We start from the raw sequence: 19,155 nt of genomic DNA, 5'->3' as shown, positions 1-19,155 counted from the left end.
TGCCTTCTCTTTACTCATATTTTTTGGCCCCCTTTTGCTTCTGGAATCATATTGAGCATGCATTTTGTATTCTGTGTCTGATAATTCCAATATCTAAAGTACTATGGGTCTAATTCTACTTTCTGTTGTTTCTTCTGGCTCTTACTTGATTCAAATGCTTTGCTTCATTGTGTCTTTGGTACTTTGTGACTAGAGGCTGATTATTAATTTTTATTATTGCTTTGATTCTAAATTGTTTGGGCTGGTATAAAGGTGTGTTTCTTTAGAAAGTATTTTAGTTTCAGAAAGGATATTAGCAGGTAGTAGGGAAACCAGTAGTCTTGAATCACTTCAAGTTATTAAAGGGATTTCTAGGGTTGCCATCCAAGTGGTGTGAATTTTTGTTTCAAATCTATTAATACATAAGGATCTGCTCGTGGTTATGCAACCTCAAAGTATTTTTTTGTTCTCTCTGCTCAGCTCCACGTTTGAATATAGGCAACTTTTCTGACAGTCCTAGGGTGGAGTAGAAAAAAAACATGAGTTTCTTTCTGTTAATAATCCACACTTAGTCTAAGGGTGTAGCCCTTTAGGTCTCAGATTTTTGGTGAACTCTCCAGCCTGAGTAGGCTCTAGCTTTCATTTCTCCGTAAGTCCCAGAATGCTGGGACTTACTGAATGCTGAGAAAAAAAATGCTCAAAATCATCCAATTTGACAAAGACCACAGAGCAAAAGTCAAATTCAGTGTTATTTTTATTTCTCTGTGTTTCCACTTTCACTTAGCCCTTAGCTTGTGTTGACTTTTCTTATACTTGCCAGCTTGTAGACATTTTCAAGAAGATTGATTAAGAGATCTTTTCTAGTAGCTTTAGTTGTTTTCAGTGGAATTCTTGGTTATCCAGTCTGTGATGTTGCTGAAAATGGAACTCCAACCATGCCTGTTTCTTTCCTCTTACCTTTGGGCTGATCCTTGACCAGTTGTCTTTATTTTATTGACCCATATACTTAATAACGGAAGACAGTAGTTGGTTAAGATATCAGAATCTGTATGTTATCCTTTTTTCCTCTTATTCTTTTACCTTCCATATCCATCCTCAGCCTTCTATATCCAAATTTATCTCCCAATCTACATTTGTACCAAAATTGTACTTGTTTATCTTTACTACTCTCTATAATCTCTAGTACTTTAAAACTTCCTAACTGTTCTGTTTTCATTAATATCAATTCTGCATATTCTGGCCAAAAGCATCTACCTAATCTTCTGACCATATCACTATCCCTCTTAAAACTCTGTAATTACTAAATGTCACGTATAAGAAAAAAATCCAAGGTCTTTAACATCCTGCAAAGGCCACTCAGTTGAATCACTGTCTACTTCTCCAGGCTCTTCTCTCAACCAAACTATGCTTGATATTTATTCTCTGGTCACATTAGCCTGCTAGTAGTTGTCTGCACATACCATGCTATTCCCTACCCTATGTTATTTTTCATGTCCATTATGCTGGAATGCTCTTTCCATAGCTCACTTCTTTTGATTAAATAAATAAATAAGAGAAGGACAAGGCAGAGCAAGAAGAGGAAAAGGAAAAAAGTAGAATAAAAGATAATTCCAAAAGTATTTGTTACCGTAAAGATTATTTCTCTTCCTATTCTGAAAGTGTCACTGTTTTCATTCTCTGCCAATGTTCTGAATGTGTAAATAGGTCCAAATAAATCTTATGGCAATGGAAAATCTTAACTTGATGTATCTATCTTCTTTGGTTCTTCTTATTAGTTGAGTCTCCATTATTTAAGCTGAGATTCATGCCCTAATGCTTATTTCATGGTCTGAATCTGGAGAAGTCCTAGAGATTATGCCTGGCTGGCAAGGTTCCTTGGATCCGGGATTGACGAAAGATATTTCCTATTATGACTGACAAAGTGAGGGAAATCAAAGGTTAAAAATTTAGTAAATGATAGAATCTAATAAGTCCAAAGAAATGAAGGTTTGACAGATACATGGGAGAAAATGTAGGGTTTGAAAACCAGAGTACAGAACACAAAATCTAGGATCCAGGGAGATGTAATCAAGACTCAGAAGAGTGCAGAAATTGACCAGAACAGCTTTCGCGCTACAGACAATGAACTGTCTATGTGTGAGTATGTTGGGGGAAGGTGGTGGGAGTCCTGCCAAGATTCAATGTCAAAACTAAGATATTAATAACCTGATTTTTTTCCCTATTGAGAAATAATATAATTGATGAATATCCTTAGATTGTTTCTGCCACAGTGTCTTAGGTAGCTTACACTGTATCAAAACTTAATGAATGATAGATATAATTGATAGAATACTTACATTGTTGTGATTGATTTTACTTGAACCTCACAGGAAAAGGTCACAAAAATCAGTCATCAATGGCACATAAGAGTGAAATCCATGAACCTTCACCAGAGACAGTTCAAGGCGAACCTCCACCAGTGACTCCTGTGGAGGTTCGCCTAGGCACCTGGTTTACAACCACAACTGAAGGAAATCGGATTGGCACCAAAGGATTAGAAAGAATAGCAGATTTGGCCCCATTTTTATCCTTTCGGGCCACAGATCCTGTCAATAGAACGGTATGGCAAACTATATTATATACTGCAAAATTTTCTAAATCCTTAGAATTCTGAAGCAGGACATAGAAGAGTGCCTGGTGAATAATAAATTTTCAATAAATATTTGTTATGTAGTGGATAGGTGGATGGATAGATGGATCTACCTTCTCAAATCTAAAAATATCATGTGGTATATTTGACAAACATAGTATATCAGGAATTACTAATTTTTTGTATAAAGGTATGTTTAGGAGACAACTTCTTCAGAATGAAATACTAATTTTTGAAGTGAGAGGCAGGTCATGAATTTTCTATATCACTTTTAAGATATGTATGAGTAAAGATGTCATGAGTTTCCTTATGTTGAATGTATTTGTGTATATATCTTATCTCCTGGAAGCAAAAATCTATGCTCTATTCCTACTTCTTTGTGTCCATCTGCAGTTAGTGATAGAAATTTGCTCATGATCCTTGATTTTGAAGAATTTATGGTATATTTAAGGAGATAAGACAGGCTCATGTCAAGTAACTCAAGAATTCAACACCATAGAGCAACTGTACAAAAGAATTTATTTGTGGCATAACAATAAGTGACAAGTTAGTGGTATAGAAAATAATGTTTTGTTTATGATATAAAACGGAAACTCCTGGGATGAGCAATAGCACCTTCTATGTGTCAGGATTTCTTTTATGGGTTTATGTCCCATAATCTCATTCAGTCCTTACACCAATACATCATCACACAGCTGAGGAAATGGAGCCCCAGGAAATTAAGTTACATGGTCAAGAGTACACACCCAGGGAATGCCGAAGCCAGGATTAGAACCAGTTTTTGGTGACTAAAAACTAGGCTTTTTCCATTCTTTAGCTATTCCTCTAAAATCTTATGTGGAGCTTTTCAGCACCCTGTAAATCTAAACAAAATGAAGATTTTCCTAGGTGCCTTATCTCTGGCTTCTGGACTTCCTACCCTTGTTTGCAGCCGCATGCTACTGGTCAGAAGCAAAATGCTTGCTTGCTAGTGAGATGAATGCTGTTACCAAACCAAACATATTTTCCTTTCTTCTTCAGCCTACTTCTGAACCAATTTCATAATTTCTTACTTTGTTTGCTAGTTGGGTTTTTTTTTGTAAGATTCAAAGTACATACCATCTAAGAAAGTTTGGGTTCTTTTGTTTGTTTTGAGGGTTTTGTGGGGGTTATTTATTTATTTATTTGTTTTAGTTACTTCATATAACTCCTTTTAATTCAGCCTCTGAGGTAGATTATTTGGCTTAATATGCGAATTTTATTAGCATTTCTTAGTTAACTTTTAACTTCTCTTATTCTTGTTACCACTTAAAAGCATGAACCACCGTTGAAGAGCCGGGATTCAAGCATGAATTAAACACCAAAAACCTAACAATAATAGCAATAATAATATTTACTGAGCAGTCATTGTGTGCCAGGCCCCATTCTCTGCACTCTCCACATACTAACTCATTCAATTCTCACAACAAACTATTGTTGTTTCCCTTTTATAGATGAGGCAACTAAGCTACAGAGAAGTTGGTTAATTTGCCAAAGATCACAACTTCCTGTGAAGTTCAAGTAAAATCAATCACACAGCAAATGGTATAATCAGAATGCGGACCCCAAAATTGCATTCCAGATCCCACATACTAAACAACTATGTGAATAGGGCCAAGAGACTGACATGATTATATGAAACAAAATTGAAAATGGATATGTTTTTTTACAACCCCTGACATGAAGTATCACATTTTAAAAGAGTAAGCCCTGCCCTTGTGGTGAGGCAGACCTGGGTTTGAGCCTCAGCCACAGTCTTACTAGATGAATAATTTTGGACAAGTTTCTAATCTGAGTTTCTTATTCATAAACTAGAGATAATAGTCATTGCCTGAAATAGTTGGGAAGATTAATGCCAGACCCGGCACCATCAGGTGTTTGGAAACATTCTTGTTTCAGGGTTGTTACCACCACTAAGAATAACAACTATTATCCCACTCTATGGTGACCCGTAGTGTTATGAAATGTTATGTTTGAATAATTCTAAATAATAATATGTAAATATCTCTACTATATAAATAGCCAGTATTAATAATTACTAACTTGATGACCAACAATGTTTGAAACACTTCGCCACCTCATCTCATTTAATCCACAAACATTCCCAAGAAGATACTAGTGTTGGCTCCATTTTTCATAGGAGAAAACAATAGCACAACATGCTTAAGTCCCCCAGCCATCCGTGGAGCCAGGATTTGAACTCAGGCACCTTAACTCCAGAGCTCTCACTCTCAACCACCACATTATACGACAGTATTTCTTATTTCACCTTCCTGGAGGAAAGCAATGATAAGAACGTAAAATAATGATCAGCATGCGTTTCTCTCTTAAGTAGTGGTTTCTGCCTACCATAAAGAGGTAAGAAGGTGATCATCACCTGCTCACAATAGCCCTAGACATTTGAGTCACAACTCATTCTCACATCCATGCAGACTCTTCAGTGAAACACTGTGTTCCTTTTAGGTAGTATAGTTCAAGTTTAGAAAATGTCCAACAGTTGAAATATACATTATATAATTTACAGCACTATAGTTGCAGGTTGGGCTTTCCAGAAGCAAACACCGAGGTGGAGTTTGGAGTGCAAGATCTTTATCAGGCACACCATCTGTGAAAGGAAGGATGAGCAGGCAGCCACGCATGGGCAGAGGAAGGAGCTGAACTGCGGTACAAACATAGCAAAGCCGCAGTCAGCTGGCGGGGAGCTCAGGAGCAAGTACACCTGTGTCCTATTGTCCCAAGTCTGGTAGAAGTTTTAAATTCTTCTAAATTTAGACACAGCTACTAGAGAAGGATGTGAGTCAGGTGAAGCATCTCTCTGTAGCTGAGGCAGATGCTGAAAGAGCTGAAAGCTGGCAACTGTTTGCTGACTGTGCACCCCGCAGCTCGGGAGCAAGTCCTTTGTTGAAGAGGGTTCTGGGCCATATACCTCCATGTCCATCACATCTACACACAAACCGACACACACACCCCTGGAAGTTTAGAGCTTCTCTAGCGGCATAGTCCGTTCAGGCTGCTGTAACAAAGTGCCATAGACTGAGTAACTTGTAAACAACAGAAATGTATTTCTCACAGTTCTCGAGGATGGAAATCCAAGATTAGGGTGCCAGTGTGGTACCGTCTGGTCAGCACCCTCTTCTGGGTTGCAGACGGCCAAGTTCTCATTTTGTCCTCACATGGTGGAAAGAGAACGTGAGAGCTCTTTGGAGGTCTTCTATAAGAGCACTGATTCTATTCATGACGGCTCCTCCCTTATGACCTAGTCGCCTCCCAAAGCCCCCATCTCCCAATACCATCACCGTGGGGGTCAGGATTTCAACATATGCATTTTGGCAGACACAAACATTCAGTTCATAGCAGCTTGTCAGTGATTTAGCTACAGTACAAAAGGGCCTGATTGTTCTTTCAGACTGAAGGACTTGCCAGGATTAGCTGAATTGTTTCTGTGATTACTACGCTAGTCCTTATAATTAAAGCTCTTTGGTAGTGTTTTGCCCCCTTAGCATAAAGGCCGAAGTTCTTAATATGTCTGAAAGCCCTCCCCAACTTGGTCGCTAGCTTCCTAGCTCATCTGCTCCCATCTCCTCCTCCCTGGGGTCCTTTGTCTAGCACATGCTTCACTCATGTTTTAACTCTGCACCAACACACCAAGTCTGAGCTCAGTATCAATTCCCCAGACAGGAATTCAGACAGGTCAGGACCCTCACTACAGACACCAGCAGCCCCACGAATGTCCCCTTCAGTAATTTCTTTAGTGACTCTTCTTCTGGTCTATAACCTCTACAGAATAGGAATGAAACTTGTGTTTTGTTCATCATTGTATCTCCAGCACCTATCACTGCGCACAACACATGGTCAGCACTCCATAAATTTGTGTTCAACTAGATTGCATTGGAATAGACCTGGAACATACCGGGCTGACAAAGTGGCTACCTTTGTCTTTCTGTCTCGGGTGATAGAGCTATTTTCCTTCTTGGACCTTCTATCTATTTTTCACAATAATACTCTCTACCTGAACAGAAGGGATTATGGGTTAAAATTGACAATCAAAACTAACAGAATATAATAGACTTTCATCTATCACTACATTTACTCAACTTTAGGGAAGCATAGAAGACAGGAAACACAGCAAGATCAGTACACCATCCTTATCCAACTGAGAGTCCCAGCAGCAACCCATGTACATAGCTTCTTGTACCCCTCAGCTTACATAGGCATGCATGGCAACTGCAGACATGAGCACATGCATGTGAGGATCAACTTGACACAGAGACACTGAGGCCTCTGTCCCCCACCAATCCTCAAGTACAGTTCCAATAACATTGGACCTGATACCTGCAGGCCGTCTTGTAGCTCACTCATTCAGGGTAGCTCTGCAGAGCAGGGGTTTCACAAAAACAAGGCAGCCACAGCATGCCATATCTATCATTACTTTGCAGTTTCCAAGCAAACAGGACCTGTGGTTATTTTCTAGGTCAACTCAGTCCACATGTTAACTCTTCATTCACAAATATGCCCTTACTTGTTGAGTGACCTTGAGCAAGTTTCTTAACTTCTCCAAGCCAAAAGTTCCTCATGTGTAAAATGAGGATACCACTGCCTGACTCCCAGAGTTGTTGTAAAGGTTAGGTCAGGTGGATAAGATAAAACTTTTGCTTGTAAATAAATAACCAGCATTTTGATGATGCCATCTTTGTATTCAATGGGCATAAAAATGAGCACTTGGGATTAACCACCTGTCCGAATGATTGTGCTCTGCCTTTACATATTCAGGTTATGACAACTCGGGAAGACAAAGTGGTCATTGTTGAAAAGAAAGATGGTACTCGGATAGTGGATCACGCTGACGGTACCAGAATTACAACCTTTTACCAAGTTTATGAAGATCATATTATTCCTCCAGATTATCAAGAAATAAGTAAGTTTTATTTTTCAAGTACATGATATATTTTATAACTCTTTAGCATAAGCTAGATAGAATCTTCACTGATTGCTAAATACACACATAAGAAGAATTTTTAAGCTGGGCGTGGTGGCTCACTCCTGTAATCCTAGCACTCTAGGAGGCCAAGGTGGAAGGATTTGCTTGAGCTCAAGAGTTCAAGACCAGCCTGAGCAAGAGCGAGATCCCATCTCTACTAAAAATAGAAAAAATTAGCCAGTCGTGGTGGCACATGTCTGTAGTCCCAGCCACTTGGGAGGCTGGGGCAGGAAGATCACTTGAGCCCAGGAGTTTGAGGTTGTTGTGAGCTTGTCTGATGCCATGGCACTCTAGCCCCGGTGACAGAGGGAGACTCTGTCTCAAAAAAAAAGAAGAATTTTTGATGAAGTCAGCCAACCAACCAAAGAACACTCATGCAGTTCAAAGCAGGGCCTATAAGGAACATTTATTATTATTATTATCATCATCATCAATTTGCTATTTTTTGTTTTTAATTTAATTTATTTTAATTGATAAATAAAAATTGGATATATTTATCATGAAAATGAGGCTTTGTAACATATATATATATATATATATGCTGTGGAATGACTCAGTCATGTTAATTAACATATGCATTACCTCACACCCATTTTTTTTAGTGGTGAGAATGCTTAAATCTGTCCTCTTAGCAATTTTCAAAATATAATATATTATTATTTATTATAGTCACCATGTTGTGCTGTAGATCTCTTGAACTTATTCCTCTTATCTAATTGATATTTTGTATCCTTTGACCAACATCTCCTCCACCCCCAACCCCTGCAGCCCCTGGTAGCCACCATTCTATTCTCTACTTCTGTGAATTCAACTTTTTTAGATTCCACATGAGTGAGATCGTACAGTATTAGTCTTTCTGTGCCTGGCTTATTTCATTTAACATAATATCCTCCAGGTTCATCCATGTTGTTGCAAATGACAGGATTTCCTTCTTTTTTAAGGCTGAATAATACTCTACTGACTATATTTACCACATTTTCTTTATCCATTCTTCCACTGATGGACATTTAGATTGATTCCAAGTCTTGGCTGTCGTTAATAATGCTTCGATGAATATGGGAATGCAATAGGACTTTTTATTATGATATTTATCCTTAATAGAGAGGGGAGTGATAACAGCTCACCTAGTTGGTTCCTGAATAGTAATAGTCTTTCCCATTTTACCACTAGAGAATTATGGTCCTGAGTGGTGGCAACTAAAATCTAATAACCATGATTCATCTGTCCTGGATATTAGCTCTCAGACCTGTTTCCTTTGATCTTCAAGGCATGTAATTTGCACAAGTAGGTAAACTCAGATAGGTCTTTCTTCAAGTCTGAGCATGTCTCTCATTGTTAGAAAAGTGGTGTAAGAGAGAAGGAAGCTACAGCTGCTGGAACCTGCTCAAAGAATCTAAAAGCCTACCACTCTTCCTAACCTAAACTTAAACAATATTTTTAAAGACAAATTATTCCCTAACTCCTTTTTCCTTCATGTCAAAGTTTTCTTTATTGTACATATTTAAAGTGTACAATGTGATGTTTTGATATTCATATACATAGTGAAATGATTACTAAAGTCAAGTAAACTAGCATGTCCACCACTGCACATAGTTACTTAAAATCTACACTCTTAGAAAATTTTCATTATACAGTATTATTGACTGTAGTCTTCATGTTGTACATTAGATCCCTAGACTTGTTCATCTTACATAATTACAATTTTATACCCTTTGATCTATATCTCCCATGCCCCCATAAAATCATGCATGTCATATTATGATGTGCTAACTTTATTTTTACTTATATAAAGAGAGACATTCTTACACATTTGTACAAGGAAACAGGTACAGGGGTGCTACTTGCAATGCTGAGTATAATATTGAAATATTGGGAAACATATCTGTCCATCAATGGCAAACTACAAAAGTAAAATGTGATATATTCCTACAAAGGAATACTATATAATGGTTAATAGGAATCACACACACATATAAATATATCTAGACACACATATATGTTAAGATGGTTGGAGGTCTTGAAACATTGTTAAGTGAAAAAAGCAAGTGTAGAGTGATAGCATACAGTAATTATACAATTATATAATGACATAAAGTAATATTAATTTATATAAGTTTAAAGCCACAAATATTATATATTGTTCTTGATATATATATTTATATAAAAGCATAAAAATGGCTTGCAAGAGGGAAATAAACCCAAGCATAAGGAGAAACTTCAACTTGATCTGTAATCTTTCTCTTATATACCTATTAAAAATATTGAAGCAAATATGACAAAATAGTAACAAGCATAAATTTTGATTGGTGCATACATGAGTGACTAAATTATATTTTATGCTTTTCAATTTTTCAAATTGAAAAATCGGATGTTTTCAATTTCTCCAAATAAAAAGAGTAGTAAGAACAAGGCAGTATACTAAATTAAGCAGGAAGATTCATTCTGAAACAATTATTCTGAATTGACAAGGAGAGTAGGCCACATTTCAGCCCTGCAGAGTTCTCAGCACTCGGCCTCTCCTTTCCAATTGTATTTTTTCCATGGGGAATCAGACAGCCAGGAGGCAGCGGCACGATCGACAGGCTGGGGTCTGTTTCTCAATGTACGCATTCTATCAGATCTGCTCACCTTGTGTTTGCTTGCAGACGAAAGTCCTCAGACTTTCACCAGGCAGGTAAAGTGTATGCGGATAGAAAACTCACACTATGCCACTGTTATCACCAACTGTGAGGACAGTAGCTGCTGTGCCACCTTTGGAGATGGAACATCTATTATTGCAAAACCACAGGGAACATACCAGGTAAGTCTAGGAGGAAAGTAAGAAGTGTCAAAGGTAAGTGTCCATTTGTCTAAGAAAACTCACTCCTTTGGAGGGGTGAAAATACCTGCAATATCTATTACTCTTGCTTTCTTTTCTCACCTGATCTTAGAATATACTTCTCAGACTCTTATTTATTCATCTTCTTTTTATAGTCCATTCCAGAAAAAAACATTGCTCTGCTTGTTTTACAAAGTTTTGGATCAAGGTTATAAACTGAAATGCGTTTGTTAAGGATCTCTTATGTGCTAGGCATGGTGGGTGTTAGAAGCACTTAGATGATCTGGCCTGTGCCTACCAGACTAGCTTCACCTCCTACCACCTGGACCCTCATTCTTCTTTTCCATGCCTCCTATTTTGAGTCATCCTTCCTCTACTTAATGTTGCAGCGGGACAGGAGAGAGCACGTGGTCTGTGTAGTCCTCGAAGGGCAGTTCTCCCAGCTGAAGCAAAGCTTTGTCCTTGGAAGTTTAAGGAAGGGCACTGTTAGCATCTCTTCCCACCTCCCTGTATTTCCTTATTAAACACAACCACCCTGTGTCAGCTTGCAGTCCCTTTAATCGTAGAAGGATTTGCCTTCACTTTTATACTTACTGGAGAAGGGGCACACGAGCCAAGATATCACATACAATGTCATGATATGCTAAGAGCTCAAAGCCAGAAGATGATGGACAGAGACCTCACAAATAATTGTTACTGTGAAAGTTGCTGAAGCCAGTTTATTCCTTCCATCTCTCCTGATAATGTTATCCTTCTCCCTCTTTATTGGTGTAAATTATTATGGGGCAAGGAAGGTTTTCTGCAAGTGAGAGATGAAAGAAAACGTAGGTGCAAGTTTTCATGTCCATGGATTACACAATGGTTTCCTAGATATGATATGAAACGCACAAGCTTTATCAAAATCAAAAAAAGTTTTTGACTCAAAAGACACCACCAAGGGAAAAGATAAACTATAGAATCAAAAATATTGTTTGCAAATCATATAGCTGATAATGGTCTTGTGTACAGAATATATAAAGAATTCCTACAACTCAACAATAAAAAGACTAGTAACCCAATTTAAAAATTAGCAAAAGATTTGAATTTTTCTAAAGAAGATACACATGTGGCAAATAAGCCATGAAAAGATGCTCAACATCATTAGTCATTAGGGAGATGCAGATCGAACCACAGTGACATGCCACTTCACACCCACTATTTGACTGTAATCAAAAAGACAATCACAAGTATTGACAAGGATGTGGAGAAATTGAAACCCTCATACACTGCTGATGGGAATTCATAATTGTGCAGTTGCTTTGGAAAACAGTTTGGCAGTTCCTCAAAAAGTGAACATAGTTGTCATATGATCCAGGAATTCCACTCCTAGATATATAGCCAAGAGAAATTAAAATATACATCTATACAAAAACTTGTAAACAATATTAATTGCAACATTTTTAATAATAGAAAAATGTGAAAACTCAAAGGTGTATCACCTCATGAGTGGATAAGCAAAATGTGGTAAAGCCATACAATAGAATATTATTTATCCACAAAAGTGAATGAAATACTGATGTATGCTGCAACATGAATGAATCTTGAAAACATTATGCTAACAGAAAGAAGCCGGACACAAAAAGCCACATAGTACATGCTTCCATTATATGAAATGACTAGAATAGGTAACTCTACAGAGACAGCAGATTAGTGTTTGCCAAGGCCCAGGGGCAAAGGTGAGATAGAGTGACTGCTAATGGGATCAACGTTTCTTTCGGAGGTGATAAAAATGTTCCGAAATCAGTGATAATGGTTTCGCAAGTTGTTTCATATACTGAAAACCACTGAATTATACACTTTTAAAGGGTGGATTTATGGTATACGAATTATATTTCGGAAAAGAGCCTATCTGAAGCAGAAGCCATTACATAAAAGCTATTACTTAAGGATTATGTCAGCCACCAGAGGAGTGAGGACAAATAATAGCTTCTAAGAGCATTTATCCCATGGCTTTTGACCCTTTTGGAGATGCTTCTTGTCCAAGAACACAAAGGAACCCAAACATTTTTTATAGGACTACTTCTGTTTACTTTGGTGAAAATATACTAAATATTGGAAATAAAAGGGCTCAGGACAATTACTTAGAAGGGATATTAAAGTGAGTGGTAAAATGTGAGGGCACAGGAAATCGTGTCTTAATTATTCAGTATGCCTCCTTATCAAGTAGTCTTCCCAAACCTTGAGCCTTTTCTTGGGTAATGTTTTCTTCCTGGAAACACAGTTTGTGACTAGGATCTATGAATACTCTTTTTCCTAAAGTGATTTCCCAACTCCATCAAATTGAACAAGAAAATTTTTAAAATTTCCTTCTTTCTGTTACCCTTTCAGGTGTTACCTCCAAACACAGGCTCTCTTCACATTGATAGAGATTGTTCCGCTATATATTGCCATGAATCAAGCAGTGATATATACCATCCTTTCCAAAAGCGTGAGCAGCTGAGAGCCAGCAGGTACATCATGAAGCACACTTCAGAGGTTGTCTGTGAGGTTCTGGATCCTGAGGGAAACACTTTTCAGGTAAAGTTCATCTTTAGTATGTAGAGAGAGCCTGTGGCTTTGCTTTTGAGATATTTCAGACTAGACAGCTTCCATGTAGATTTTTACCTTAGTTTCCTTGGGATTAGTTACCCACTTACTGCCAATACCTTGGGCAACCAGTAATGAATGTCAATATATTTTTTTCTTTATTTTTAAGTGTACTTCCATAGGGGATGGCATAGTAGAAATGTTAAAGCCAAATAAATAATTAGAACAGAAAGGAAGGAACATTAGCAGACATCTAAAAATAATGCCAATAAAAAGAATAGTATCCTCATCCCCATCCCCACACCGTCTGGGGGATGGATATGCTTGAAGCTCTGACTCAGGTGGGGCAAGGACAATATATGTAACCTAAACATTTGTACCCCCATAATATGCTGAAATAAAAAAAATAACAAAAACAAAACGAAAGAAGAAGAACATTTCATGACACATAAAAATCATAGGAAATTCAAATTTTAGTGTTATTATATAAGGTCTTGTTGGAACACAGCCGTATTCATTTGTATATATACTGTCTATGGCTACTTTTGCATAATAATGGCAGAGTTGAGTAGTTGCAACAGAGAATGTATGCCCTGAAAACTCCAAAATATTTACTATCTGGCCCTTGACAAAAAAAGATTTGCCAACTCCAGCTCTAGGCAATTATCTTTATTTTTTTTTTCACTTTCATGCAACAGTGGAATTCTGTCCATCGGCTAGTGAATATGAAGTTATTTTTTAGATTTGGTGTCATACCACAGAATTCCTAACTGTTTTTGTATGCAGACAGGCCCTGATCCAGCTTATTTTCTCTTTGCTAAGTAACTGAGACTTCACAGCATGAGTTCAAGCTGACAAATTTCAACTTACAAGAAATTGAAGTAGAAACTTAAAGCTCAAAACCGTCTAGGGTGAAATGTCTGGGTTGTCTAGGCCAAGCATTTTTCCAGGCATTGATACTTCTCCTGGGCATTGTCTTCAGTGGTCTTTCAGCCTAAACCACTCTCCTTCCTAGGGAGACCCATGCCATATTTGGACTGTATAAAGGGATAGAGCATTTTTTCTCATATCGATACTAAATGTTTCTGTATGAATTCTATACACAAGTATTAAGTCTGTGCTTAGAATCTGAGAGTATGATCCTCTTGCGTAGATGGTGCTTTCACTATTTCAAGACACCTATCACATGAGTACCTGTTTCTCCGTGTTTAAATTACCAATTCCTTGAACTAATGTTCATAATATAAGGTTTTGAGTTTCCTCCCCATACTTTCTTCAATAAATGTTCCAGTTTATTTTCACATTCTCAGTGTGGCTTATAAGTAATATAGCTGTGCTGCTTTTTACTTTTATTAATCCAATATATACTTAGCAATACCTTCCAAATAAGCATCTCTGATTTTCTTAGCATGCCAAAAGATCACCTGCTTCCTCAAATTGGATCAGCAGAAATGTAAGCATTTTAGGTTTTTTTTTTCTTTTAGTTGCTTATATACTTTGTCTCTTAGGTCATGGCTGATGGTAGTTCATCAACAATATTACCTGAAGAAAAAATGGAAGATGATTTAAATGTAAAAACTGAGAGCTATGATAGTTTATCATATATTGACCTTCAAAAGAATCATCAGCAAATCTATGGTGAACATGTCCCCAGGTAAAACGATAATAATACCATGACTTTTACTTTCAATTCTAAGTTCAAGAAGTATTTTAACTGAATATTTCAAATGATTAGATTTTTATTTCTTCAAATAGGTTTTTTGTTATCTATGCTGATGGATCAGGAGTGGAACTTCTTCGAGACAGTGACATAGAAGAATACCTATCATTGGCATATGGAGAATCAACTACTCTTGTTCTCCAAGAGCCTGTGCAGGAACAGCCAGGTAAGAACCCATAGTGTCTGGAATGCTTTGTGTCCCTCCACCAACTCTCATCCTCCTACTATCCAATCCACCCTCGTGTTACCTTCTCTACTTTTTCTACCTTGCTCACTTTTCTACTCTACTTTCCACCTAGTCATGTTGACCTATTTACATAGCTACTTGAATCTTCATACATATCAAGAGATAGCTGAGCATTAACCTATATAAATTGCATGTAACCCTCTCCTACCGATAAGCAGATTTTTATCTGTGTTTAGGTATGTACCAAGGTTCTTATTTATGAGTTTAGTTCATTTTAGTAAGAAAAACCAAAGAACAGTGAGACACCTCTTGTAAGTTCATTTTCGTCATTTTGAAGATGTTTCCTTGATGAAATTGAATACAATAAGTAAGTACGTTTGATATGTGAGTTATAATACCAACCTGAAATATATGATAAGTTACATAAGTTATATTCATTGGGTATTTATGTCATTTTCATCAATTTCAAAGAAATTGGTACATGGCTAGAGGTTAGAGATACATATTGCATTAAGTAAGAGTCATCAATATATGTAATATGTGTATTTAAATATAGATAAACACCTACATGTTCTCTATGTACAAAACCTATGTGCTATGCCTGAGTTTATGCATGTGTTTCTTTTCATCTTTTCTCTGTTTTAGAGGGTATATTTTGTGTACATTTATGAATATGCCTGTGTCTCTGTGCCCTCATATCTTTTAGTGTATCAGTGCACATATGTCTGATGTGAACATACCATGCTCTTTGTGAATATACAGAGTTGGGGGCTCTGACTGGCTATGCAGTGCATGTGTGGAACTGTGTGAGAATAAGAATTCATCTCAAATTGCTGTGTTAGTCAGTCACTTAACTGACATCTACTTGGCAGCCACCATATACCAAACACTGGCAGGGCTAAGAATTAGGAATACAATGATGACCTAAAACAGGCATCGACTCTGCTTCCATGGAGCTTACAGTTTAATTGTAGAGATAGGTGTTAATTATATAGCTGCACAAATAACTGTATGATCATAAATTGGGATGAGGTCTATGAAGGAAAGGAGCATGGTTCTACGAGAGAATCTAACAGAGGAACCTGATGTAGCTTAGAAGACTTCCCTGAAGACACTTGAGCCAAGACCTAGAGGATAGGTAGGGGTCGATTAAGGTAAGGAGGAGAGCTTTCTCAGAAAAGAAAACATAAAGAAGGAAGCATAAAGCATTGGAGAACAGGGGAGAAAGGTAAACGTAGCTGTAGCACAGAGGGGGAAAATGATGCAAGCTGAGGCAGGGGCAAGAAAATGTTAAGGACTCAGCTTTATCTCATAAGAAATGGGATGTCAAGAAAGAGTTTTAATCATGAATTAACATTGTCAGTCACCCTGACTGCAGAGGGAGGTTCATTTACAGAGTACATGTGGGTGGAAATGCCATTTGTTGCTATAGTCTAGAACGGGATCTTTCTGAGGCACGTAATCTAATGTACAGTCTGTGGAGAGAGAAGATGCAGATGAACTCAAAAAATTTTAATGTGTTTTGCTAGATCCTAAGTTAAAAAATAAAATAAAATTAATTAATTTAAAAAAATTATTGGTAGAACTGACAGGACTTGGGTATGGTTGCTGAGGGACAGTGAGGTGTCAATGAATACTTCTAGGTGATCTAAACCCAGTCCGTAGGTGCTACAGCGACTAAAAGCCGTATCTTTCTTGTTAGATTGTAAGGTCCTTAAGCATAATCACTGTGTCTTGCTTAACTTTCATGTAGAAGGCAATTCGAAACGTGTTCGCTGAATTTAGTGAATGCATACTGAATTTCTCAGAATAATTTTCGTGGGTAAATGGTCTTCTGATAACTCTTTTTAAACCAGGTACCCTGAGCATCACAGTCCTTCGCCCTTTTCATGAAGCATCACCATGGCTAATGAAGAAGGAATTAGATACAATTGTTCCTCCTAATCTCCAGTCAAGGTCATGGGAAACATTTCCCGCAGTTGAGGTACACATTTTCTGCTGAAAAGTCACTTTATTTCATATGCATCTATCAGTGAACTGGAGTCTCAGGTCTGCTCCCATGTATTCATGTATTTTCATCCCTGTATAAATTGCTAATGGGCTCAAGGAATTTTATGTTTGAATATTCTAACATTTGCAGATGTGGCAGTAACATTTTAGAGGAATATTCCTGGCTAGCTAATTCAGTTTAATTTCTTTTATCCTATATTGCAGGCTTGAACATCTTCCTATAATATGAAAATATCCTTTCTGAGTAATCCAAGTTACACCTCTCTCATCATGGAACTCCTGATATGATGCCATACGGAAATCTTCCCCCCTACCATTTCTTATCTGATAGTTTTAACACATAATTTTAGATCTTTCACTCTCCCTCTATTTTCCTTCATATGTTAAAAGTGCACCAACTGAGCATATAAGAATAATGTGAAAGATTATATACGGATTTGCAACTGTAATGTTAGGAAGTAAACATTATAATTATGTCTGAGTAGAGAAGCCCCACCTAAAGTTTTTTAAAGGATGAAAGAAAATATCTTGGGCAAGAATCATGAAGTCCTGCAGCTTGCCAGATTTGCTATTTTATTTTGCAAGCAATTTATGTAGTATGTCCAGCATATTTTCAGATGTTAAATTATTAAATCAATGAAGATATGAATAATGAGATCAGAGAGAGATACTAATGTTAAATAAAGAGGATAATGTTTTTGAGTTATGATAATTTTTGCTGCCCTACACTAAATCTTATAATAGCAAGAGCACAGATGATGAACACTTAAGATAACAAAGACCTCCTACCCCTCTGGTTTAATTTGGTCACTGTAATCTACATGATGAGAATGAGGTATTCCTGGTTCTACCACTTATTAATGTGTATTGGAGACAAGTCACACTGGATCTCCATTTCCTTCTCTGAAAATGAGGAGATGACACCATGGTGACCACATGGCTCACTAAGGCTATATCCAAGTTGAAAGTACTACGTGATGACAAAGAATATGCCACATCTGAGATTAATGAAGGAATTTTATTCTCTTCCTCTGACACTCTTATGTTATGAACTTCTACACCTGGCAGGAGTGGCCCAGCCCCAGCAAGCCCCTGCGTGCTTGTCACTGGCCAGGCCTTTAAAAATGAAGCACATCAGGCACACTTCAGGACATAGGTCAGCAAAGCACACCACTCCTGAAAATCAATTACAAATATAACATAGAGATGTAAGTTGACTCTAAGGCAGACATTTCTGCCCACAAGATCCTGAGAAGACTCTGGAGGCATGCTTAACCTAGAATGAGCTCAAAAGTAGTCCCGATCTATGCAATGATTTCTCTCTCAGAGAATCTTTCTAGGTCAAAATTAACATGGAACCAGAAAGTTAAAGACTGCTTAATTCCAAATGTCTTAGGTTATCTGTGGGTATAAGAGAATAGTCACATACATTTGTCATAAGCTAGGCTGCTGTTGAATTACCATAGCACAGCATTGCTCAGGGATTTTAAAATATCCAGATTCTTGGTAACACACATAAAGAGAAAAGCTTGCCCAACTTTATTGGTAGTTTTCCTTACATTTGCAGAACACTTTAAGGTTAACGATCTTTTTTTTCACCAGCATATCCCTATCAGGTGCTTCCTGATATAGCTATCCAAGTAATAAGTATTGAGTAAAAAAATAAATAAATACAATAAAATAAACCAAACATTCTTATTTCTTCGGTGGTACTTTTGCTTTGTTTTGTTAACAGAAAAAAACTCCAGGACCTCCATTTGGCACTCAGATTTGGAAGGGCCTTTGCATTGGGTCCAAGCAGCTAGTGAGTGCCCCAGCACCTATACTCAAGGGCCCCAAGGTGCTACAGATGCGCCAGTTCATTCAGCACGAGGTCATAAGGGATGAGGTGAAACTGAGGCTGCAGGTTTCCCTTAAGGTAAAGGAATCCAGGTAACCTGACCCAGAAGAATCAGGAACAGGGCAATTGTTGCTCTTGGTTTTCTGAGGAACTTGAAATTATGTAATTCTACCAAAATTTATCTAGTGCAGCACAAAAATGTCAATCTTCCAGAGAGCAAAAGATTGAAAGGTAGAAAATACTTAATGGTTCCCATAAGGTATAGAATTTTTTTTAGCATATGCACAGGTATAAAGATATAGAAATTAAAGAATCCCCAAAGACATTGAGAATGTAAGAAACTTTTATATATATGTGATTGCTATATGGAGTCCTCCATCTTTCTCCCTATATATAAAACTGGTCTAGTGA

The 19,155-nt window shown here is 37.4% G+C and overlaps 1 protein-coding gene across 1 annotated transcript in view; it reads left to right on the top strand.

The window, feature by feature from the left end:
• SPAG17 (sperm associated antigen 17) overlaps positions 1-19,155 on the top strand; it is a 281,081-nt gene that overhangs the window by 216,010 nt on the left and 45,916 nt on the right. Inside the window, exons 25-32 of the mRNA XM_012643425.1 lie at positions 2,349-2,578; positions 7,397-7,541; positions 10,250-10,404; positions 12,790-12,978; positions 14,496-14,641; positions 14,743-14,873; positions 16,751-16,878; positions 18,640-18,822. Of these exons, the coding sequence (XP_012498879.1) occupies positions 2,349-2,578; positions 7,397-7,541; positions 10,250-10,404; positions 12,790-12,978; positions 14,496-14,641; positions 14,743-14,873; positions 16,751-16,878; positions 18,640-18,822 (1,307 nt within the window). The remainder of the gene's footprint in view (positions 1-2,348; positions 2,579-7,396; positions 7,542-10,249; positions 10,405-12,789; positions 12,979-14,495; positions 14,642-14,742; positions 14,874-16,750; positions 16,879-18,639; positions 18,823-19,155) is intronic.

Source organism: Propithecus coquereli, unplaced genomic scaffold, assembly GCF_000956105.1.
Source record: "Propithecus coquereli isolate 6110/MARCELLA unplaced genomic scaffold, Pcoq_1.0 Scaffold197, whole genome shotgun sequence".
Lineage (NCBI taxonomy): Eukaryota > Metazoa > Chordata > Mammalia > Primates > Indriidae > Propithecus > Propithecus coquereli.
This window is presented reverse-complemented; position numbering and strand designations above follow the sequence as displayed.